General features: G+C 29.3%; 5 protein-coding genes across 5 annotated transcripts in view; 2 read left to right on the forward strand and 3 right to left on the reverse strand.

Moving 5' to 3' along the window:
• LOC113392787 (uncharacterized) overlaps positions 1-19,878 on the forward strand; it is a 150,125-nt gene extending 130,247 nt beyond the window's left edge. The window contains exons 8-11 of the mRNA XM_026629377.2: positions 2,730-2,904; positions 4,777-4,892; positions 5,482-5,596; positions 18,977-19,878. Of these exons, the coding sequence (XP_026485162.2) occupies positions 2,730-2,904; positions 4,777-4,892; positions 5,482-5,596; positions 18,977-19,500 (930 nt within the window). The 3' untranslated portion in view covers positions 19,501-19,878. The remainder of the gene's footprint in view (positions 1-2,729; positions 2,905-4,776; positions 4,893-5,481; positions 5,597-18,976) is intronic.
• On the reverse strand, positions 7,216-10,101 carry LOC113392790 (uncharacterized). Its single transcript, XM_026629382.2, has 5 exons — positions 9,894-10,101; positions 9,557-9,765; positions 8,951-9,146; positions 8,453-8,581; positions 7,216-8,320 (listed from the first exon to the last, which is right to left on the reverse strand). Exons 1-5 carry the CDS (start codon positions 9,928-9,930, stop codon positions 8,154-8,156), a joined length of 738 nt encoding a protein of 245 aa, XP_026485167.1. The 5' UTR covers positions 9,931-10,101; the 3' UTR covers positions 7,216-8,153.
• LOC113392793 (uncharacterized) lies at positions 12,129-18,813 on the reverse strand. The gene is made up of 6 exons (XM_026629385.2): positions 18,507-18,813; positions 15,629-15,768; positions 15,258-15,397; positions 14,772-14,927; positions 14,607-14,693; positions 12,129-13,844 (listed from the first exon to the last, which is right to left on the reverse strand). Exons 2-6 carry the CDS (start codon positions 15,760-15,762, stop codon positions 13,693-13,695), a joined length of 669 nt encoding a protein of 222 aa, XP_026485170.1. The 5' UTR covers positions 15,763-15,768; positions 18,507-18,813; the 3' UTR covers positions 12,129-13,692.
• Positions 19,879-21,971: 2,093 nt separating the features above from the next.
• On the reverse strand, positions 21,972-23,132 carry LOC113392792 (uncharacterized). The gene is made up of 3 exons (XM_026629384.2): positions 22,858-23,132; positions 22,507-22,782; positions 21,972-22,436 (listed from the first exon to the last, which is right to left on the reverse strand). Exons 1-3 carry the CDS (start codon positions 22,994-22,996, stop codon positions 22,171-22,173), a joined length of 681 nt encoding a protein of 226 aa, XP_026485169.1. The 5' UTR covers positions 22,997-23,132; the 3' UTR covers positions 21,972-22,170.
• Positions 23,133-23,739: 607 nt separating this feature from the next.
• Positions 23,740-25,451, forward strand: LOC113392588 (transcription termination factor 5, mitochondrial-like). The gene has a single exon (XM_026629088.2). The coding sequence runs from the start codon at positions 23,846-23,848 to the stop codon at positions 25,406-25,408; it is 1,563 nt and encodes a 520-aa protein (XP_026484873.2). The 5' UTR covers positions 23,740-23,845; the 3' UTR covers positions 25,409-25,451.
• The last annotated feature ends 45 nt before the right edge of the window (positions 25,452-25,496 follow it).

The raw sequence follows: 25,496 nt of genomic DNA on the forward strand, positions 1-25,496 counted from the left end.
TATCGGTAAGAGTTAAATTATTTATCAAAGAACGCTCGACATTTTATGGGAAAACAAAGATTCCCATCATCATCATGTCTTTGCAAAATGATGAGCATTCGGTTAATAACATGCGTGAAACCAAATATTTTAATAACAATTAATCTTAAAATAACACTTACGACGTCTGACCCCATTCAAAAGTTCCAAATGTATTCCTTTACAGTATGACTGTTCCACTATAACCGTAAAACGATAATAATATAATTCAAGCGTCAATAGCGCAATGGTCTACGCCGACTAGCGATGTAAAAAAAAGTTGCTGGTTCGTTGGGCCCCCTTGGGGGTATTGTCGTCTCCACTCATGGCGCAAGCTTTAAGCTTAATTGGAGGGCTAAATAGGATTATTAGTTATTTACTACGTAACAGAACAAAATAATAATAATAGTACTTAAATAAAAATCAAAGCATACTTTATCCAAATACTCGTCCAAGAACTTCATTACACAAAATTTAATTGAACTTGAGGCTTACCACCGCTTTGTCATATAGATTCTATTATAAATAACCAACAGGAAACTCAATAGTTACACTTTGTCTCTAATTAAAATACGCGTATTAAAATTACATTAAAATTAAAATTACAATTAAAATACATTGCGTTAATATAACGCATAAAGAAAGATTCAACGATTATTTTCATATTCCATACGGCAATCAAATTCTTTTGTATAAATAAAAAAATATATATCTTAGCGTTTGTATTACTGATAGAAGTACTAGTATCAAATATATAATCAAATACATACATATATTTAAAAAATATTAGCTGTTTATAATAATCACGTACTTCCCTAGGCGGAAAGTACGTGACTATTGAGCACTGAGAATTTGCAATCAATTCTCAGAGTCAATGTCAAAATATAGCTCGTAATAAGGTTTTTATGCAAACAGATAGCCTATTCCCAGCAGATAACATTCAGCGTTTCGTCACAGTTTAATTTACCGTCTTATGTAAATATAGATTATTTAAGTACTCACATAATGTATACAATTTACACACAGAAATAATATCAATCTTTAACTAAGAAAAAATATTATATATGAAATGATTTTTCAACGAGTTATACTTTACTTTAAGTCTATTAATTTTGTGTATAAATATTTCTTAAGGAAACTGAATCAAATAGATAGCTCAACACATTCACAGAGCGTATGTTTAAATATAAGAAACTATTAGTAATAACACTTAAAATTTAAAATTTTCATACCTTAATTAAAACCGTGTTACATTTTAACGATTTTGAAATAAATCTCCTGTTTGCATTGCGAATTTAATGTCAGTGCGCATAAACTTTTATAAGTTAGGGTTTAGCGCAACATAAATTATTCTTATTTATTATAGGGACAAAAATACGTGGATTGCATAATCCACTAGCGCACTCCAGTATCGCGTGCAAAGGTTGATACCATCTCTGCGGTCAACGCCACATGCTAGTGCGATACTAGGCAAAACAAAATGGTGCCTTAACACGAGGGGACCTAGATTGTTTTGAATAAAATTCTATCTTTGCATGCGATTTTCATTGCAAGGCGGGAAAGACTACGTTTGTATATTTTACTGCGTTATCGTACTCGTTAGCTTAAGGGCGCACTACAAACTTAACAAAGGAATAAAAATATAAAACGACATCATACTATATTGTTAAACTTATAATAGTATGTACCTAATATTGATTCCTAAGTTATGTATAATGGGTACCTAAAATCATAAGCTGAATAAGAATATTTTATAATAGATAATAGGTAAACAGATAATATTATACTATTAACTTGTTATAATATCTACAAACAAAAAAGTATAAAATTCAAAAAAAAGTTTTTTTAATAATATACACTACAGTTGCTGACAAACTGACTTAACTTGTCTTAAGAATATTATAATGTTACGGATAACATCATAAGTCACCTACTGTATAATAATAGCTTTAAGAATATTTAATTGCATCGTCAGTACTTAAAGTCAAGGCATAATAGTATGAATTAATACCCAAGCGCATTGACATTTATTTTAAAAAATAACGTATTATATTCATGTTTAGTTTAAGCAACACTTAGGCTGAGACATTATTATTTTATCGCTAATGCAAGTGAATATAATTACCGTATGCAAAATATATATTAAAAATAATCATTTAATGATTTTTTTTTCCGTAGTTAGATCATAGACCTTACCCGCAAAGGTGTAATTTAGTACTGTTCACTGTTATGTTTCATCAACGTTATTTTACAAAGTACTGTATTTTAATGTCTGGTCATTTTTATTGTATTAAAAATTTAACATATTCTCCTAGGATGGCTAGTTATTGGGATTTATTATTATAAAAAATCTTTAAACATCCTTTAATTTGAAACAAATAGAAAAAAATCTTAACGACAAACCTACACATACATATCTTTCTGGCGTGCTGCAATTGCAAATTCAAATATAATAGATACTACACAAAGACCATGATATTTAAATATAGACAATTTTATTAGTTTTAAATGATTTGCTATATTGCTAAGAGATTCACAGAAATCACAAAATAAGTCTTACGTAACAATAATAATAATTAACAATACCGCAACTATTAACCATAATTACATAATATCTATATCTATATCCTTCCTAAATCAAACTAACCGAACGTAAAATGAATTATATTTTAAAATGTTGTAACATTAATTTCCTTTGGTAAATCTTTTAGCTGGATGGCAGTACTCACGCCTGTAGGACGGAGCAGTGTGCAGGCGGCGTGGCGAGAAATATGGCAGAAGCTTTATGGCGGCTACGAGACGGACGGGCGCGACTTCTTACAGTCATCGGAGACGATGCAGAAGGACAGTACATACAAGATATTGCACCTGGATTATTATTGGACGGTAAATAATTGCAATTAAATAACTTTTGTGTAATAGGCTATTTAAACTTATACCAATTTTAATATGGCGCTCATTAAGAACGGTGCTTATGTAGCTGAGACTTGGGAATAGCTATGCTCCCTCCAAACACCGGAAAAAATAAACTTTAAATCTATAGTTTGGCTTTCCAAGTTTTATCTCATTAGTAGTCATAGTCATTTCAACGTGTATTCTTACGCGTTTTATTCCTCAAAACTAAAACTCAATACTTTCAATACTTTAATTCTTTGAATTATTAAATAAGTTATTGCGGGTAACTTCCATATTTATCAAAAAAAAATCCCTTTTTAAAAATTATAAGGTTATGTGTACGTGGATTAAGAATAAAGTAATCAAAAACAAGTAGGTACCTATTTATAAATAATTTATGACAGTCACTCATTTTCTTAAATAAAATATACCCAACGTGAACTGAAAGTTCCAAAGAAGCATAAATTATGTAAAAATTGATTTGATTATCATTCCATTATTTATCATTTATAGTACTATGAAAACATTTTGTTTTCACATCACTGATAACAGGTAAAACAATATATTCGTGCATAAGTTAATAATAAGTTCAATATTTTTATGTATTCGAAATTGATTATTATTTACGTGATTTTAAAGCAAGGACAAAGAAATCAACGACATTCTTCGATTGGTTTCTTCTCAAAGTTCTTCCTATAGAACTTGATCCTTGGCTTGATAGATAGATATAGACGAGTTGCAATCGTTGAACAAAGAACTACTTCTTTGTTTGAAATCGCCCACATCGTACGTCGACCAAGTACAGAAATTACTTGAACCTCCACCTGGACGATCGCTTGGGCATCGAAGAACACTTCCTAGTGCCCTGGATCGAGAAGTTGAGTATTGAATTAACGAATCCCATGCATGGACATTATAAAGCCAGTGTTGTTCGATCGATGGCCCTTTATCGGGCACCTGTTTGGTCACATAGATTGTCCGACGTCCGCCGCTGCACAGTTAAGGTCCAAAAAATAAAGAATAGCCATCCGCATAGTGCCGGGACACTGCATTAGATCCTACGATAAAGCAACAGTTCTAGTGCGTTTATGGAGTCTATGAAAATACAGACCCAGACGCTCCGTCAGAGTGACAAAAGCGTGACCTTCCTAATGCCCTTGAAGCGTTAAAGTGGCGGGAGCACTAACAGGCTCTAGCCATGTCTCGCGACTGGAACTACGACGCGTAGACAGCTACGCGAGGAAGAATACGCGCGCTCCGTCTATGAACATGCAGCATTTCGCTAAATTTCGTCTCTGCACTTATGACAAAATCATCGGAAAACAGATGGCGGGCCAAGGAGTCGTCGTTACATTAACTCTACTAATCCATACCAGTCAATGTATTAGTGAACAGTTTTTGAAATATAACATATGACTTTTTTTCAATATTTAAATAATTAAAAAGATAACTATAAAATATATAAAATCACAACAGATTGATTTATATTTTTAATTACTAAGCTATGTACTGTTTAACCGTCTATAATATCATACAGTTTGACGGTGATTTTTGCGTTTGCGATTAATTCTAGCGATAGCCTTCACATTTCAACATAAGAAATTGGCAGTCATTCAAGCATCATTATTTTTTATCTGTCGCTCTGTGCCGATCTATATACAAATAATATTAAGATAATGTTATAGAATAAAAAAAGTCCGATCATATAAAAATACACCACTATTTTGTTGTTACCAAATAATATATTTACATGAGTAAACAACTTAAGATATTTTAGATACTTCCTTAGTTTAATAACGACCATAACAAATTATATAAAATTTTTGAAGTAGGTTTTTTATATTAAAAACTTTTTTTTAATAGGTTGCATTATAACAAACGCACGGACAGCAATATACGCAGCCATGTTTGATAAGAAAGGCGAATGTATAATGGGACTGGGAGACATGGATATTCACAATCATGTTACTATTGATCTTGTAAGTAATATTTATGTATGAATAGCAATATAAGGTACTTAATATAAACTAGCTAATGTTACTCGTACGCATGGAGCTTTGAATATACTGTTAATGGAGTGGAGGGCAAATCGTTCTGAATAAAGTGTAATAGTGTATGAATAAAGTGAGGCAGTTCGACCTGAACGAAATATGATGTAAATTTTATAAATATAATAGAATAACAACATATGAATGTCCCACTGCTGGACTTAGGCCTTTTCAGCTTTTCAAGACAAGGTTCGAAGCATATTCCGCTACGCTGCTTCGCTGCTGTATGGTGAATGCACATGCGGCAAACTTTTATCCGACACATGTGTAACCACCAACCAGCAATGAAGCAGTAAAGAAAACAACAAAACATTCGTCGCGATGTTTTCACTTACCGTCGAGCACGACCTATTATACTTAAGCATAAATTCGACACATGAAAAGTCAGTGGGGCTTGCCCGGCTTTGACCCTGCTACCATCGTTAAGATTAACATGTTCTAACCTGTGAGCCATCCCTGCTCAACGTTTTTAATAATTATAATTGTCCCAAAAGTAATTAGCGCCCAATTTTTATTACAGATAAATAAACATATTAACGTATTAAAAAATGCACCGCTCGTTGTGCTAGACGGCAATTTACCAGCTACCACTATGGACTACGTTCTCAAGTTATGCACCGAATACAAAAAACCTGGTAAGTTTACTTTATTTTTTAATAAATATATTAACTATATAGTCAATATGGCTTTCCAAAGCTTTCCAAAGCTGTCTGTTAAAATATATCGAAAGCTTTTGATCAGATCTGGCATGCAATTCTACTGAAAAATCTTCTAGCGTCAATCATTCCATTAAATAATCGAAAATGATTTATTTTATCATTGACAGTTGTTCCTCTACCATGTGGCAATGCGAGACACTTTTCCTGCTCCACATAAGTGGTCTTATTTAATACAAAGACAATATACTGTCATATAGATACATTTGCTCACTCTGTTGACCATCTAGTTTGCATTTAAGAGCATTTCATGATATTTATTTATTTCCTACTTACGCAAATAAAGCACTAATTATTATCTATAATATTTATGTATGCTCACTCCCTTTATTATTCGGTTACTTTGTTTTGTTTATCTCCGCTGATTTTAATAATTTAAAAAATTGCAAAAAATTTAAATATTTTTTTACAGGAAAACAAAAATCTTCATGCAGAATGCATATTTAAAAATAATATTTTTATACAGGTTTATTTAAAAAAAAAATTTTTTATTTTTTTAACTACGTGGATTTGTAATTACATATATACCACATTACCTGAAAAGTTATTTTAAATTTACTGTCAAAATTATTTTAATTTATTTTGTGCGTTTTAATAATTGTCAGACACAGACAGGGCAGGTAAGTGGTCACCACCGCCCGTAGACATTAGCACAGTAAGAAACATTAAGCATTCACACCGCCAATGCGCCACCAACCTTGAGAACTGAGATGTTAAATATTGTGATGGGATTTTCATTCAAACACCCATGGTGGTTGAATGAAAATAAAAAAGGTTATATACGAAAATACACTTTTAATACTAGAAAACTTATGTCATACAGTCAATGTGCACTTTTAATTTTTGTTTTATAAAAATATTTTTTTAATATTATAAAAAGGTTTTCATATCATTACATTAAGTATCAGTATTGTTATAAAAAATAGGGAGTTCATGCATGATGTCCTCTTTGACATGAAACGTAGCTATTGGAATGCGTTTAGTATATGAAATATTAATAGACAACAAAGCTCATATTCATAATTTTACTAATCGATCCTTGCCATAGCCAAAACCTTGTGCAATCTATTGCCATATGTCAAATTAATGTATGCAAGTAATCCTATCTTAACAAAATTATAAAAAAAATAAAAAGGTTAAGTAAATAATGTTACATAATTCTTAAATACTTTAAATGACAATTTAAGCAACAAATTTAACATCTAACTAAAACTAAAGTATAAAAAACTAATATAAATTTAACTTATTAAAACATTAAATGCATACTTAAGAAATTATCAAATTAATAAAAAGAGATAAACTAACATTAAGACTCACATCACATTCTATTGCCATGGCAGTGTTTGTAATGAGATACAACATATCGATGATGGTAGTCTATTATATAATCATACAATAACCTATAAAATCTCACTGGACTGGACTAAGGGCTCCTCACCGATTTTACGAGAATAATTATGAGATTCCATCATACTACTCAATATGTTGTGATGGTTAGACGTGTCAGATTCGAAATAGAGCAACAATTTTGTTTGACAGTCTATCATTAGGCCCTCTTGGCTCCTTATTGATATGTAATATGAGTCTAACCTTATACATACAATGTCAATCGAATACTTTTTACATTATGGACGGATTTCATTGCAAAATGAGATTCATGGAAATAAGTGTCTTTATAAACCTGGACCAGATGTTATGATAATTAATATAATATTTATTCATTATTATGAACTAAAATCCAATTTCTCTATAGCATGATATATTTTGATTGTTTTAGTCATTAAAATTATGTTGTGACATCATTTCTGAAAAGTTTAATTGAAATTATATATATATGTTGTCTTCTGACTATAATAAATCTTTTATTAAAATTCTGAAAGTTGTGTCTTCATTGTTACCAACTTATCATTTCACTGCAATCTCAAGAACATTATTCAAATACAAATTAATAATTTTACTCCTTTTTTGATTAAGCTGTCACTTCATATTCAATATCTTATTTTTAACTATAAAATATACCTTCAAAATATATCTTTTGAGCCGTCTCAGCATTGATGTGATATACAAACTTAAACTCAAAATTAAACATTACAATAGCAAGTCCTAATTTTACCAATATTACTAAAGTATATAAATCTTAATACTACAAATACAAGTTTAAGTCAGTTTTGTCTTCAGATAGTATGATTAATATTTTAAAGACTCCTAATTCATAACTAATGCAAGATTATCTAAGGCTGATTTTATATAAAAAGAAAACTGGCAAATATTTTGTTACACAAACACAAAAAATTGCCAACACAATTTACTATATATATCAGAAAAAATGCACCATAAGGTCAAAAATAATGTAAATCATTGTGTTAACTATTTCCACAACCAAACTATGTGAATATTTTTGTTGAGTTTACATGGCAATAGTTTCATAACTATTTATTTTAATAAAACCTGTTTATAGTAGAATATATTATAATGGTTAGTTCCTAAAGTACCCAAGTTGTTGTTGTTGATGTAGCTGATCACGCAACTGATGCAAAGCATGTTCAGGCTGGCTGTGTTGCATTTGAGCTACTAGATTTTTAGCTTCCAATCGCAGCTCGTACAATTTACGTGATTCCAAAAATAAAAGAACTGCTGCCAATCCTACAAAATATAAATTAATAATACTTCTTTAATATATAACTGTATACAAAGATGGTTTATTTGTGACATAAATCAATAACAACAATAACGAAGCATAGAATAGTAATTTTTTAAAAATAATTAAAGACTTACCAAACAATATGAAAGCAATGACAGCAAATGCATAAGACCAAGACAGAACATTGAATGAAGGATACAGCAACCAATCACGACGGTAGCAGTTGCCTCCAAATATTGCAACAGCGAGGAATAGAAACACACCTTGAAATAATATAAAAATGATTAATTTATATCAGTTTATGTAGTGTAAAGTTATATTTTGGTTGTAGCCAAATTTTTTTTCGTGTTTTGGTATATTTTGGATCAGTACACACCATTTTTGTTAAATTATATTGGTATTTAGTTGAGCTAATGGAGCATAGATCATATTTTAATGTTTTGATGTAATGGGAGAATGTAACCTGAACTTTTTTAGCTTTTATCATAGAAGTAATATAAGATATAAAATTGTAGTTAAGAGGAACAATAACTCTTTTATAAATCAAAAGAAATAAAATATTAATTATGATAAATATTTTAAATCTTTGATTTAAATATTATAGATATTAAATGATGAGTGAAGAAACTTACTAGATATGGCAACCATTACAAATGAAATGGATACAAATATCCATTCATATCTCAGCACTGTTCTAAGTGGCATGCGAACAACCACACATGCCAGTAGTATCTGTGCCATGAAAGACAGCATCAAAGCCAGTGTCACAAATGTCTGAACTGCCATTAACCATGCCGGCAGCAACCATTCCCGGATGACATATAATTCCTGCAAGCAATATAAGTTAATCAATATAAGTACTGATTATAGTACATTTACAAGTTTTTATTTGTAAATTGCAATATAACATATATTTACAGTTTACAGTTACAAGCTTTTGTTTAACTCGAAATGATTGTTTGTTAGTTTGTTTAAGTTCGATCTAGCAAGCTAAATTAGAAACACTTCCTCTTATCCTGCATCATTGAAGTTGTTCTCAGGTTCAGTTCCAATGATAATGCATTTGTATTCCAAGCAAATTGATTCCAGACCCAGAATTGGCTCCAGGCAAAGGAGCACCTCGAGTCAACAGACTTTTTAAATATAAACCACTTAATTATGTATACAAAAGCTTGTATTTCAAAATATTTTAATACTATTAATTTTTAAAGATGTTCTACCTAATATTCTAAACTTACTTGTCCAAAAATATAGTGACAGCCATCAAAATACTTATCATACTGATAGGAAGGAAATCTGAAGCGATCAAAACAGTATTCCCATAAGCCCATGTGTTTAAACGAAGAGAACATCCCCGAATATGATTCTATCCAATATGGTCCAGCAAAGGACAACAACAGAAACAGTCCCGCAACATATGTAATGGTCGCTCCTATCAGGGTGGCATCTATAATAATAAATAAGTATTAGTTCATTATTTGATAATAAGAGTTAAAATTAATTGTGAACAAAGAAACTGAATAAGAAACACCGATTTAATCAAAACTTAAAGGGCGTGCCCGCAAATCAACTTACTTGAAGCCTTTGGATATTCATTATTAGCCGCAGTCATTGTTATAATTAGCAATTATTACTTCTCATTTATTAACAAATATATCGGCTGTATAATATGTATATATATTCGAGCTTATAATTCATCAATTTGACCGAAAAATAATTTCCAGTTTGACTTTTGACAGATGTTGTTTTTGTCGGTTTAATTTCTATGGGCTTGACGTATCCATAACAATCGAAATGTCACTTCAATTTTAAATAGACTATCAAAGTAACTTGTAAAAACAAGAGTGATAACTATGTAAGAAATCTATTTAGTATCCATACATTATTTAGATATTTTTTATCAGTTTTATTTTACACTTTCTCAATATATTCCAATCGCAATACATTATATTAAATGAATATAGCAAATTGATAGCAATTTAGCACAACTTAGTTTTCTTATTGGTGAGTGGTGGCCCTCATAGAGTCGTTACAATGATCAAAATGTTCGTTAGGCCATTCTACATTTGTACCACTGTCGTTATACTCGTGGTGAATACATCAGTAATAACGTCATTATTTTCGCTCATGCCGAGCTCAACTCTGCTACTGGGTTTTAAAAGTAAAGAATTTTCTATAATATCATTTAACTCTTCAAAATCGGAAGTAGATTCTGTAGCATTGGTGACCTGCATCAACAAATATCTAACTGTCGAGTGCCAAGTTAATTATATTTTTAAAATTATTTAAATAAAGTTGAATGGGGAAAACCGCTAATTTGCGTGATATTTGTGAGTGCTTAGTGGAACACACTCTTAGGAGCATATTAATGCACTAATAAATTAAATAGAAATAATAAATAAAAGATTTACGTAGGTATGTACCTAAATCCTTTAGTATCTATAGTAATAGTCTAAGCTTAGAGTACCTACCTATTCCTTCCCTTTACTTTTAGGAAAAAGAAGCTACTATATACAACATAAATAAACTATATTAGTTAACTGATTTATGATTAATATCACGTTTGAAGTGATTTTTTGTCATCTGTAAATCATAAGGAATATATTAATATTGTAAATTTAAATCACACGTCTATTTTTCCTAATTTACCTAGCATCACCTTCACAAAAAAAATAATTATTTAATGGCGTTTGATAGTACTCTAACAATTAGTGTTATTGTTTTACAAAATGGCAGTATAACTTTAAAAATAAATTTGTATAATACTCTTAGGGTCACAACATATCACCGTATGATATGATATCGTCTATTGTAAATTTACAATGTATCTTAGAAAACTAAAACGTAGCGTACTACGTTTTAGTTTTCTAATATCATCGTAATGCAAGGCAAGTTTTTAATACGTAGACGTTATAGTTTGAAGAAAAAATTGCGAATATGTTTTCCTATTATTCATATTATCGTCTTGGTAATCTTTTTCAGTTTTGTACTATAACGCGAAATAATATTCCATGAGAAATATCAATTGTTCTACATTAATGTTGTGCGTCATATTTAAGAATCATATGCAGCACCGCACTAAGTTTGAATCATTAGTTTTCACGACACAGCATCGTACCGTTTATCACAACATGTGACATTTTCCTAATTACGAGAATGCGTTACGACCCGACGTCGCAACGTACTACGATGCGAAGTCATAAATCAAAACACAATATACTTTTTTCAAATAGGCTTTTACAAGACTATATTAAGTGAAGCTACCACCGGTTCGGAATGAAGACTCCACCGAGAAGAACCGGCAAGAATCTCAGTAGTTACTCTTTTTCAACATTTAAAAATACAATCATGTTAGTTAAATACAATTATATATGTATATTATGTATGTAATATATCCTGCCTGGAAGTCAACAGATGTTGTAGTGTATTGAATAATATGCCTTCACCAATGTATTTTTTACAAATTGATTTGAATTTATGAAACGTCAAAGTTAAAATCGTGTATCGTGTGTGTTTTAGTCTGAAGAATTTTATCTGTAATATTTTATATTATTATTTATTTAATACGCCACACAATATTGCCTCGTATTTTTATTATTCCATTTACAGACACGGGTATTTGACAAATCCAATAACAACAAAGTTTTCGTTTATTATCGTTGATTTCATTTAACATTACATTACAACATTTCCATAGTTTATTGCGATTAAATTATTTTTAGATATATAAAAATGAGGCAATTGATTCGACCTCGATGACATTATGCGTATATGCGCATATGCGATACTGAAAGAAATAAAACAAAAAAATAAAATCGAAAATTTATTATAAAATTAATATAAATGATACATGTAAATAAAGATCATAAGTAGTTCAGATATGTAGAACTTGTGGACGGAATAGTTTTGAACTAACCAGATAATTGGACGTTTATTTGATTGTGCCTTATTATATAACTTAAGATTATACAATTGTAATGGAAATTCATTAAAACAAATATAGATGTAAATGTATAAAAAGAATAAAATAGTTAATAATACTTTCGAAAAATGTTGGCAATCCTTATAATAATACAATCATTACAAAGCTTACAATATTTAAAGCTATATTAATTAAAATAATTAAATCGATAAGTAAATATCAAATAGAATACCAGATCATTTTATGAGGTTCGTATAAACTAAAATAAAAGTTATATATGTAAATAAAAAAAGAATAGAAAAACTCTTACGACTTAAGCGAAAGCTATTAAACTATGACAGTCAATTAAGAGCCACTCAATCGCACATGTGGCAGTCGAATTGCGCATATTTTCACTTAGTCGCACAATTTTCATTCTAATTCTATTATAATATATAAAAATATAATGAATGGTTTTAATATAACTGTAACACCGAAATACCATTAACTTTAAATAAAAATGTAAGCTTATTTTGTAAAAATACAGTGAACAATGGACGGACTTTTAAAACTATTTATTATCTATCTATCTACCTGATTTGCTGTGTCTACGGAAACTAAAAAACACTGCGAAGTGCTTATAAGTCGAACGAATTTAAATTTTATAGTTTATAAGCTCGACTAGTTCCTTACTGATGTAATGAACTATTCAAGCTTATAAATTAGACGACGCTTAAAAAAATAGACGACCTTATGATTAAGGTCGTCTATTTTTTTATTTATTTTCTAGATAAACTTTACATTACTAAAAAATGTTGTCAGTTTCATATAACAATACAATAATTAGTTTTTCAGTACAATTAAAAGAATTTAAAAAATACTTAAAAATAAATTGGTGGCAATTATTATAGATTTTGTCAAATATTTAATTTTAATTAAAAAATCACCTCATTTAAGATTAATTTATACACTTTTACACAGAAAGTTGTAAAAAGCTTAATAATTACTACTTTTAAAGTAAATAAAAATTTACAATTCATAACAACTTATCAACTTCTAAGAATTAACTTAATAATATATCAATAAATCTATACAGTAAAGTATGTATATCTTTATTATGGTATATCATTAAAATGAGGTGGAATTCTTAAGTATATGAGAACACTGCGGGATCATTCTAACATTGACAAAATTTGTTAGATCAATATAATGATACCTAAATATTTAATAAGGACACTTTAATTTAACAGTTTTATTTCAGCCCAACTTATAATTAAAAAAAAAAAACACCTAGTGACAGCTCCTGATTAGGCACAGAATCAAATTAGATGGCTGATCATTTTTTTTATTGAATACTTTAAAAATATAAAACACAAAAATTCTGGTTACTTTAATTGTCTTTTGATTTATTTTTATAAGTTTTTGTATTAATTTGATTGAGTCTCCTATTAGAAATATAATCAGTGATTATCGTTACGCCTTCGACTCGTTCTCCAACTCGAAGCGTGCTTGGGACTCTTTAAAACGGTTGCGTTTTTTCAATTGTATATTCGCTTCGGTGAGGAATAAGGTTGCGGTGATGAGACATGCTACAACGCCCACGACACCGAGGCCGAACGACCACCCTAAAAAAATATAACACCAAAATATAATACAGCACTTGAATTTTATCTCAAATAAAAATAAAAGAATGGTTTATTATTATTTAATTTAATATTTTAGTATTAGAACTGTTTATTTAAGATGTGAATATACGTTGACCGTGCTCGATTTTGTGCCCTGTATTTGCGAACCATAGCGCCACAAGTCACAACACAACGTACTGATTTATACGCAACACCCTCTGATGCATCGCGACTGCACGTATTGTGGTCATAATATATGTGAAAGAATCGTTAAAAAATGATAAGGTATTCGTTTAATAAAATTTATAAAAATAAACAAAACTTCTTTTATGAAATTAAAAAAAAACAGATGGTATTTTACGCATTTTATTCTTAATAACTTCTAAAAGTTCTTCAAAAGTCTTGAGTAATGTATATAATAATTAGTATTTAATGAAAGATAAAATTCTCAAGGGATATATAACATACATTATGTTTTTTTACGGTTAAACTACGGGTATTAAGCTACGGGTCAAACTCATTCAGTAATAACAAAGGTAGTCATTTGAAGAAACGGCCTTGCGCTGGACTCCCTCCATATTTCCCTCAATTACACTTTCAAGTTGCAATCGACATAAATGGGATAATAACGAAAACATTTGACCTATAATTTTACCGAGTATCCGTAATAACAAGTACTGTCTAAATTGGCTAAAAACAAAGCCGCGTCAAAAGTCTTGAATTATCTCTAAATTTCCCGAAAAAACAGTAAAATATATTTACCTAAATAATTATTAGAATGATCGGGCATCCATCCATCAGTATTTCCAAGTGATGCAAAAACTATAACTGCTATAGCACCGCTTATTGCTGGAAAAATGGTTAACATAATTATTTATGTCAAATGTTGACTATTAAAAACGATAAAACTAAATAAATTTATCTCACCTGCTCCTAACATTATGTATCCTATACCTTTAATTAAAAGTACATATCTGTGTTGATTTGGACCACTACATAGGAAGAAGAATATGACTAATATCGTTGATATCAAGACTCCAATCAGACACAGCGTGAAAAAGAACTGAGTAGCTACCATAAATCCTGAAAAAGAAATAATTTATATTATGATTAAAATAGGTAAGAAAAAACCTAAACACAGGTTTATTTTGATCCGCCATTTTAACAAGGTTTAATGATTAGATTTGTACAATTGTTTGCAAATGATTTCTTGGCTACCAAGTTGTGCGTTAAGACTTAAAACGCTACATAGAAAATGGATGTCGAAAGCAACTTTAACACGTATTTCACTGTACGACTAATTTGGACGCGACATTCGAAGCGAACGTAAGGTTTTTTAATTATGTTAAACTGTTTTATGTTTGAACTGAGTCTTTCATGTACCATAATCCGTTAATCATCATGAATACAAACCGGGCAACAGGTATCCACGTATCTTGTCATAGCCAGTTGTGAATGGATCGTAAACCCAACGACACCCGACAAAAAACCGCCTTTGATTCACATCTAGAGGATCCGGTAGAGATCTGAAGCAGTGACTCCACAAACCAAGCCTACAAATTATAAATAAGTATCGAACAAATTGTCACAGAATGGTACATCTGAGTGGGAACTAAAAGTCCGTAACTGCATCACGTCTGGACTTCTCTTATTTAAAGCAAAAGGTTTGGAACGTATCGAACGCGATGCTCCACTGTAGAGATTGTTAATGGTATTTGTAATATTAGTAAAAACGATAACTATTTAATGAATTTATGATATAGGAATCTATGTATTTAAATCACCTGTCCATTTTAGCTCCTCGTATCCTATTGTCGCTAACGAGCCAGTTGGGCGTGCCGAATGCCAATGCCACAGTCACAAGGGCAATTACAAAAACGACTATCCCACAATTACCAGCTAAGCTTCGTTTCTTCATTTTTGTCTGTAACAAATATTTTATTTGTACTCAAAAGAATAATGACCTCAATGTTCTAGATTTCCCATCGGTTGTCTTCCGCTACTATTAAACTTGACCTGTAATTATAATGACGGAATATGCAATGTGAGTAATAAAAGACGTTTCAAATTATATAAAGTGAAATAACCTCGCAGTAACACTAATGAACAAAAACTAGTTATCGTCGTATGACTGTATTCAGAATTTTATGAAGATATATATATCGATATTACGTATTTAGTACATTATTATCTTTGCGTTTATGGGTATTTTTTTGCAAGTTGGCAACTTCTATTATTATAAACAATACCTGTTGCTTCGGGCTCTATATACCTTTCTCAATAAGCTCATTTAATGAGAAAGTATATAATCTATCTATTCCTACCAATCTGTTTCAAATCAACCTGGTAGTTCCCATGAATATTGCATTAAAATAAATAACCAACACTATACTAGAAAAGCTTTATCAAAGTATTAAATTATCAAAGACTATGTATTTGAGGCATAAATTATTTATTTTATTTAATTATTTATTTATTAGAGATGATGATACACGTTTTAAAAAAAATATCTAAATATATTAAAATATAATATAATTCTGTTTAAAAGTAGTGTAAAATAAAATATGAAATAAACTAGTTTTATATTTTCAAACAATACTTTTTAAGCAATATTATAGTATACAAATTAATAAACAGAATTAGTGAAAAACAATGTTCATGCAAATTGAAAAATATAACTAGAGCAAACTAAAAGCCTTGGTACACGCCATTAATGGTGCTAGGTTTAAAGGTAGATATTTTACTTCAAAACCAAGGTTATGAGACTGCGATGAATAACAAACGTGAAAAGTTTCGCAATTCTTACGAAACGACTAGCAGTCATACATTTGCTACATACACAATGCTAAAGAGTTCACACGCGTTGTTAACTGTGGGAAATTTTTGATTTTTAATGCAAAAAAAATCTTATGAGCATATACTTATTAAAATTGATATAAAATTAATATTAAACAATATATTTGACTTGGGTTATTAATACTATAAATATAAAATATTTTTTTTACTAAAATAAATAAAAAATATAGAAAAAGAAAAAAAATTGGTTATTAGGTCCTAAAATTAAAAAATAATGTCAGAATTTGGTATTCAAGGCCAATTGAATTTATCATTTCCTTTAATGTTTTTATTGTTAATTTAAATCTGAAAAGTGCCAGGTTCCTTGAGCCCTCCTTTCTTACTATATTATATACATAATTGTCTTTTGACACCTTGTTTGAGTTGGAGGGACATGGCTGTACTCAAACGAAACATATATTATTTTATCTTTCAATATATCGTACATATTTCTCTTTCCCTGGATATATTTATTAAATCAAGTATGTATATTTTTAAGACATTATTCATAGGACCTTTATTTACTGAGGTGAACTTACAATGATGATCTTAAAATGACATGTCTCATACAATACAATTATTATTTAACATGATATAATAATAATAACTAGCATCACTAAGTGACCACCAAGAACTACTCTGAAAACCTAACACAATAAATTAACTATCACAGGGTACCATACAAAACTTTAAAAAGGCAAAAATTCAGGTCAATATATTTTCAATAATACTAAATATAACATAAAAAAGGCTGTTTTATCATATAATAATTGAATATTTTTTATTAAGAGCAATACTACCTCAACTTATTAGTTGTAAAGACTTATTTTCTATGTATTTCAAGATAACATTGTTTTTGCTCATGAGTCTAACAAACTAAATTATGTTAGTCATATGACAATATATCACATGATATATTTTATTTTCGAAATGTTAGTATTAATCCATTTAATTAATAGAAACAATTTCAGTAACATCAAGCCCAAAAATTTATTATTTTTCTTTACTTCCATGACTAAATTCTATTTGATTTTCACATTTCCTATTAGAAATAACTATATTAATACAAAAGCCAAAGATTCAAAACAAATCCAAAATGTTTACAAATTTCTACATCACTTGTTAGCTGTTAGTCAATATGGCAAATAATGCCACTGAAATTTAAACCAATTGTATCCAACTGATTGAACTAAAATGATGAGTAGAATTTTCCAGTCTTAATTAGTTAAGTTTTTTATAAGGATTAAGAAAAACTTATTAATTCTTTAAACTTTAATTTTATTAGTTTGTTCAACATGTGAATTTCGATAACCAGCATAGCGCTCATTCTTGCAATTGCATTTGCACAAGAGAACACAAGTGTGTGTGAAATCACAGCTGCACTCTATTCCCTTAATCTTATAATATACAGAAAAAATTTAGTCATGGTCCATCAGCTTTATATGCTTTCCAAGTCACAGGAATTAAAGCTCTACCAATTTCCATACATAAGGCTACTACTACTACTACTTGTGTCATTCTTGAACAGAAAACCCAGTACCTGCATCTGCAGCTATACAAGCTCGTTTCTAACAAGCTTTAGCTAAACTTTTTTAAATAAATGTAATTTAAGATATGTAAAATATTTATTCTTAGTAAATACTGACAACAACACTTAAATAACAAAACTTAAATAATACAAATAAAAGTCATTACACAACAGATAGTTTGCTTTATGTATTTTTACATTATAGTTATTTATAAAATTCATTTGAAACTTGTCCCCAAAGAGCAAAAAAATTAAGAATGTACAAATTTTATAAATACTTAAATAAATTATGTACTCACTTGGTTTAATACTTATACTTCTTTCAGTGTTAAATTTAACTGTTCAGTAATATTCAATACACTTTAATAAAAACTTTATTTTTGAAGTTACACGAACAACACATTAATTTAAAAATAATTATGTTAACTTGTAAACTGTAAGACTAAACTTGTTGTTAAACTATTAACGAAACGATATTACAACTTTGTTTCATGAAATATTTTATATTGTATAATGTATTATGTTAACATACAGTCATACAATGTAACTAAAATAAGTTGTAGCGTAGGGTGGAGTCAAGTCAGTTACTTCAGTTGGTTTGGTTGATTTGACTGTCAAATGTGTATGTGTATGTAATTAAAATTTTAAAGATAAACGTCAAAATTTGACATATACTCAACCATAGATATCTACTACGTAGCTATGAAAGTTTTTGTTATGAAAATTAACTTTTATGGCTAATAATGATTAAACTTTTTTCTTTTTCCAGTGTTTTTTGAGCCTACAGATCGAAGAAAAGCTATAAAAGCTCTATCAAGCAATCATCGTGTTAAATACGCTTCACCAAATATAATGGAGCTTCGAGCAATGGCTGACTTTTTGAAACCAAAAAACAATATAACGAAAAGTAATGATTTAGAGGAAATTATTAATCTCTCAAAAATTGTGTTAGAATTTGTCGATTTATTACTGGTTACAAGAGGATCAGCAGGCGTAGTCACCATTAAATCTGTAAACGAAATCACCGATTCGTCGCCAATTAACTCTCATGAGTTTGAAGTTCGACTGTATTCAGCAGAAGTGTTAAACCACATTGAAAACGTTTCTGGGGCAGGTGATTGTTTTTCAAGTGGATTTATTTATGGTGTAATTTTAGGCTTGGATGAATGTAAAAGCATTTCTTTTGGTTTTAGTGCTGCGAAAGAGGCATTACTCAGCAAAAGAACTGTGCCCTGTACATTTAATAAACATAATTATAATGAAACAATTAAATATAGTGCTTGGTCTTTCTAGATTAATTAACTACATTCTCAACTATCTTCTTTGTGTTTATAATTATGAATTACAATTTCGTCATTTATAAATGACTATATAAATTAGTATAAAATATAACCTAAGACAAATCGTCTTCTCATATTCTCACCATTGTCACCATCGCCACTCTTCTTACAAATAATTTTGTAACGGCATTTAATTTTCTAACTGCTGAGCAAAGATCTTGTTCTAATAAAAAGGCTTGGAGCTTTTTCCAACAAACTGTTCCAGTGATCAGGTGGCAGAATTTGATTCTACTCATGCAATTTCTTCACGTTTTATTTTACCGAGGAGCACAAGATGATTTAAAAGAAAAGCGTATCAATAGAGCTCCTCTCTTTATCCACTGCAATCGGTTTAAATGCATATGTTCTATCTATTAGATCATCCCGGCTAAAATATTGCAACCTCATAAAGTACAGTATTACTGTTATAAATGCGAAAGTCTGTGAGGATGTTTTTATGTTTGTTATTCTTTCAGGAAAAATCTACTGAATGCATTTTGTTCAAACTTTGCAATAATATAGCTTATAGTTCAGAACACAGGCTATAATTTATAAAGATATTGTGTAAATTGGGCAAAATATAGCGATATGTGTTAAGTGAATCTATACTAATTTTATAAAAGGGAAATTCTCCAGAACCAATTCCGAAAACAAAAATTCTGGTAGATATCTACATAATGGTATAGAGATAATATAATTTTGTTGTTATTGTTAATAAATTACACCGCGCGAAGCCGAGGCGGGTCGCTAATTTATTACAAAACAAATTAAAACTTTACAATAAAACTATATACATAATAGTGCATTGAAATGAAATGATTCTATTGTAGGCATTGCAAAAATTGCATGTAATTTACGTGAACATATTTTTAGTCTACATAATCTATACCTACTTATAAAATCGTTGGCCCTGAGTGATTTTATCAACGCATGGCCCAAACTACAGAGTTTAGAACTGACGTTTATAACATCGATTTATTTTATAATATAAGCATCCGCTACAAAATGTTTTTTTTTTTTGTAGAAATTGAAAACTATCTGGGTGGACTTTGTATAAATTTTAAAGGGCGGGTAGCTAGTAAAGTAACTTTATACTGTTCCATTTAAATAATAATAAAAAATAATGATAAGCTAATTGTTTAAAAAAAAGAGAATAAAATTCGCTCCGATGAACAAAAACAAAGTCCAAATCGTGTTTGACGACGAAGACTCATAAGTATGTTTACGTATATATTCGATTTATATAAGGTTTACATCATTGAATTTGTAGTTCATTTTAATAAGTAATATATTTATCACTCAGTAAATTACATACAAAAATACAAATCTTATATTTTAATTAGTCATAACAATGTCAAACAGTTTTAATTTTATATATTATATTACACACATTGCTTTTTACCTATTTCTTCATTCAGAGGTAATTGTTATACTTATCCACTCGCTAGTGAATTCAGTGCTGAATGGCAATAACTACATTGTGTTTTGAAAAGATGACTGCATATTTTGGTGGCATTAATAATCAATATCTTTTATGTATATATATTAGGGGCTAATAATAATCACAAGCAGTAGAGGTAAAACAACAACAGTATTACACAATAAAGAATAAATTGTATTTGAACTTACACACTGTAAACATATATGTAATTGTTATTATTGAACTGTATTTAATGGTCAAACTATATTTACTTACACCTTGTAATATAAACAATTATACAAATGTAAAATGGACATAAGTACAAAAATACTGTATCACAATGTAAAATACTATATTTTGAGAAAATATTAAAAATAGAAAGTAACTGAGCATTAGGTCTTTTAAGTATTTTGTATTAAGCACACATTGCAATTTTGAAGCATGCTAAATGTTATTAATATTATTGATTGTATTTTTTTCATATAACAGTAAAAGCACAAAGATAATAAAATGTGTGTAAAAGTAAATGCATATTATAGGCTGGTACATATTGTAATATGTTTTTTAAAACTAAAAATTATCAGACCATATCCAAAAAAACATTATTACAGATTATGTGTTGCAATCTACAATTATTTTAATAAATATCTTATTTTTAATGCATGGTTATGCATTATAATTTCTATGGCCTGCATTATAATTTCGATAAAATTCATTTTTTAATTACTTGACAATGTCAAAGTTACTAATTTTACTTAATCCTGAATGCTAATTGGTCTATAGCAGTTTATGATGCAATAGGTAACCAATGAGTATTCAGTATTTGTCAGATAACTAAATAAACTGGCAGTTAGACTGATATTTCATAAGTTTAAATAAGAATTTTATGTTTATGAAATATCAGTGGCACATATTAAAGATACATTTATATATCGTCTATATATAATATATATTATATATAGTAAAAGTGATTCAAAATTGGCAAATAGTAGATCTGTAATTTGATTAAATTATAATGCTGTGATTATTGCAGAAACTATTTTTTATACAACTTTAATAAAGGAGGGACTTTATTTAAGTAATGAAATTTCTTTAGATACTTAATGTACAACAAATTCTTAAAATGAGATTCTTAGATTGGACGGAATCTGTTATAATAGTTGCAACAACAATTATTAAAATCAAAAATGTTTTTTTCTTAAAATAAAAACCAACTTAAGATATTTAAATATCAGTGTGGCCTGGGTAGGCTACTTTTCTCTCACGCATACTGTAAGAGGATGGATCTCTACTTTGCATCTCATGCAATCTCTTGTACTTTCGTACTCTGGCTTCAATGAGAAATAATATGCCAGCTGGAAAGAGAAAGATGACCCCAACAACTCCGAGGGCAAATGACCAGCCAAGATCATTGTGTTCCCAATTAGGCATCCAGTCCCGTCCATCACCTCTAGCTCCAAATGTGACCACTGATATGATTCCTGAGAAGCCTAAAAATGCATCATTGTAACATGATATATTTATTTAAATATATTTTAAGTGTTATAATTTATACTTTACCTCCAATAACAAGAATTGTGCCAAAAGTTACTAGTAAAGTAACATAATTATCATCATCTTCATCTTTTTTCATATACAAATATGATATGAAAAGTGATATTAAAACACAACACATAGATATTGTGAAGAAGAATTGTGTAGCAATAAAAAAGCCTGGTAGTAATATGTCATGTATTATGTAATATTCTTCTTCAAAAATCCACCAACAGCCTTTAAAAACTGTGTCATACCAATGATGAATTTCTTCAAACCCATTGAAGCACACTTCCCACAAACCTGTAACCAATTAAAAAATGTGTCCATTTTACTCACTGTATCTTTGTATAACGGAAGATCATTTATTGTGCTTACCTATTTTAATAAATTTAGGGTTTTTCAACTTCCCATCAGTAACTAACCAGTACGGACTAACAAAAGCTATGGTTATCAATAAAGATGCTAATCCAAAGAAACTTAGAGCAAACAACCCAGTTTTAGACTTAGATACCATAGTGGTGATGTTAAAGTTAACTCATGAAACTATTTCAGCACAATAAAACAATAAAGAACAAAAAAAATATAAATGGGTGTGTACTTCGATTTAAATCTATAGTACCAATCGTATCCACTATCCAGTGCAACAACTACCAAACAAATTTGACAACTTGACAACTGTCAATTTCTCGACAGGGCAAAGATATTGCTTCATACAATCTATTACAAATAACAAGCTCTAGTTTTTGCTTCATAGTTTCTTCCATAATGTTTACCAATGGAATCCTATATTTTGTTGAGAAGTAATTCACCCTCATGTTGATTTGTTTCTGTAATTTTCTTTATTATTTTTATTATACAAGGTATATTAGCAATTCGATGTATTCCCGTTAGGAGGTAACAGGGGTGATTATTTGCGATAATTTTAACCTATGCATTTAGCATATGCATAATGCAAAAGAGAACCATTTTTGAGTTATCACGTTTTTTTAGCTATTTTCAAAATAAGTAAAAAATTCAGCTTCAAAAATTTATTTAAAAAAAAGTTCAGGTGAACCACCTGCCCGTTTGCCATCTATAGATATAAAATAGCAGTTGATATTTGCTAATAAATAACGTATATTATATAATCAAAACAAAAAAAAATCTTTCTGAAATTTTAGTGAAATAAAAGTTATCTACAGAAAAATATGTACATTATTATTATTGACATTTGACATCTAATAACTATTCGTTAATGTAAAATTGTCAATGTGACAGACGACTGTGTTTGTTGTATTAATTTTTATGATGTAAGAATTAAGACATGATGAAGTAAAATGTTAATCATCTATTTATATATTATTGGTTTCATTTAAATAGCATAATGCTAAACCAACGACACACGATTTTAAGAAGATTATATCAATATGACCCATGCTTTTGGAAGACCATGCGATCAAATTTTTCTTCTCATGAAGATAATTTAATTTATTTATGTAAATATCTTAGGATAAGTGAAAGTAAAGCTAAATATTTACAAATAAGACATCCTGCTATAAAGAAATTAGATGTTGATCAAATCAAAAACCTAGTAGGTACATTGTATGATCTAGGGTTTAATAGCAAAGTCCTTTTAGATCAACCATCGCTCTGCAGTATACTGCCAATCACCTTGAAATATCGATTTACAGTATTAGAAGAATGCGGACTAAACAATATTTCAACTCAATATTTAGTTTCATATTTGACATTAGTAAAACGAAAAACTATAGGGGAACTAAAACAATCTGGAATGATACCTCAAGCATTTAATATTGAAAATAGACTCGCAAGTTATATGAGCCAATGGCCGTCATCTCTGACCACTTTAGTTTATGGAGATGTTGAGAAATTTACTTTACATTCATTGAGGATAAAAATTATACAGAGATACCTTGAGCTTATGTTAGATCTAAGTCCGGATGAATTTATTAGAGGAATTGATACATATCCAACAATACGACATCGTCCACTTCAATCAATCAATGAAACTCTGAATATTTTGCTCAGTGAAATACTATTTCCAATTAAAAAAATTAAATCTAACTTGTATTTAGTACATGCCGATCCAGAAAACTTGAAGAACATATTATATAATTTTCGATCCATTGGAGGAATAGATATAAAAGAAATATTAAGAATGTATCCTAAGCTAGCTGTAATAAAGTTTTCTACGTTATTGGATATAAGAAAAACTTTGGAAGAATATGGAATAAGTAAAGAGGCACAAATGAGGTGCTTTCAAATATATACACTAAGTCCTACAACAATTAAAGAAAGATTAGAAGAAGCTAAAACTATACCAGAGTTTAATACATTTTATGGCCACCCGAGATTTTTGAAAATGATCTACTATAACAAGACAGCAACAAGAAGACTGATGAAATTATACAGTAACAACAAGAAATGCTTGAGCCTCAATATACTTTCTGGCAGCTCTGCACATTATGAAATTTTTGAGAAAGCACCAGGTGATAGATTGGGAAAAGGCAAAGATTTAGTCTTTTGTATAAGCAAGTCACTAGGTAATTCATTTAATATTACTGATATACGTAATATACTCAAGCGGCATCCATTTTGGATTAATATACCACTTATTCAAGTTAAATATGTTTATGAACAGCTGAGTGTGGATTTTTCTGTTAATGATATTTATGAAAATATCCCTATTCTGTTGTATCCTTGGAATAGAATAAGAGAATCATTAAAACTACTAGAACCAAGTGAAAAGCAAAATAAGTGGTTAGCCTCATTGCCTTATGAACAAATAGATTTAACTATGCTAAGCCAATCACAAAAACTTAGTCTCATATTGTATTTGCTTGAAAAAAATCATTATTTTAGTGGAAATGGTGTGTGGTCTGAAGAAAAACATAAAAATATAGTTGATTTAACCAAACCACTTTAACCAAATTAATTAGTACAATAATAATAAATAAAAATAATTTGAATATCATTGTTGTTTTTCTTATAATTCTAATGCTCTTTATATTTCC

Source organism: Vanessa tameamea, chromosome 5, assembly GCF_037043105.1.
Source record: "Vanessa tameamea isolate UH-Manoa-2023 chromosome 5, ilVanTame1 primary haplotype, whole genome shotgun sequence".
Taxonomy (NCBI): Eukaryota; Metazoa; Arthropoda; class Insecta; order Lepidoptera; family Nymphalidae; genus Vanessa; species Vanessa tameamea.

Coding starts and splice junctions, on each gene's coding strand:
- LOC113392790 (XM_026629382.2), bottom strand. CDS start 9,930: ATGACTGCGGCTAATAATGAATATCCAAAGGCTTCAA. Junction 9,766..9,893: donor TGAATATCCAAAGGCTTCAA/GTAAGTTGATTT, acceptor TTATTATTATAG/ATGCCACCCTGATAGGAGCG. Junction 8,321..8,452: donor CATTGCTTTCATATTGTTTG/GTAAGTCTTTAA, acceptor TATATTTTGTAG/GATTGGCAGCAGTTCTTTTA.
- LOC113392588 (XM_026629088.2), top strand. CDS start 23,846: ATGCTAAACCAACGACACACGATTTTAAGAAGATTATATCAATATGAC.
- LOC113392793 (XM_026629385.2), bottom strand. CDS start 15,762: ATGAAGAAACGAAGCTTAGCTGGTAATTGTGGGATAGTCGTTTTTGTA. Junction 14,928..15,257: donor ACGTGGATACCTGTTGCCCG/GTTTGTATTCAT, acceptor TTTCTTTTTCAG/GATTTATGGTAGCTACTCAG. Junction 14,694..14,771: donor ATACATAATGTTAGGAGCAG/GTGAGATAAATT, acceptor CCATTTTTCCAG/CAATAAGCGGTGCTATAGCA.
- LOC113392792 (XM_026629384.2), bottom strand. CDS start 22,996: ATGGTATCTAAGTCTAAAACTGGGTTGTTTGCTCTAAGTTTCTTTGGA. Junction 22,783..22,857: donor CCCTAAATTTATTAAAATAG/GTAAGCACAATA, acceptor AATTGGTTACAG/GTTTGTGGGAAGTGTGCTTC. Junction 22,437..22,506: donor CACAATTCTTGTTATTGGAG/GTAAAGTATAAA, acceptor ATGCATTTTTAG/GCTTCTCAGGAATCATATCA.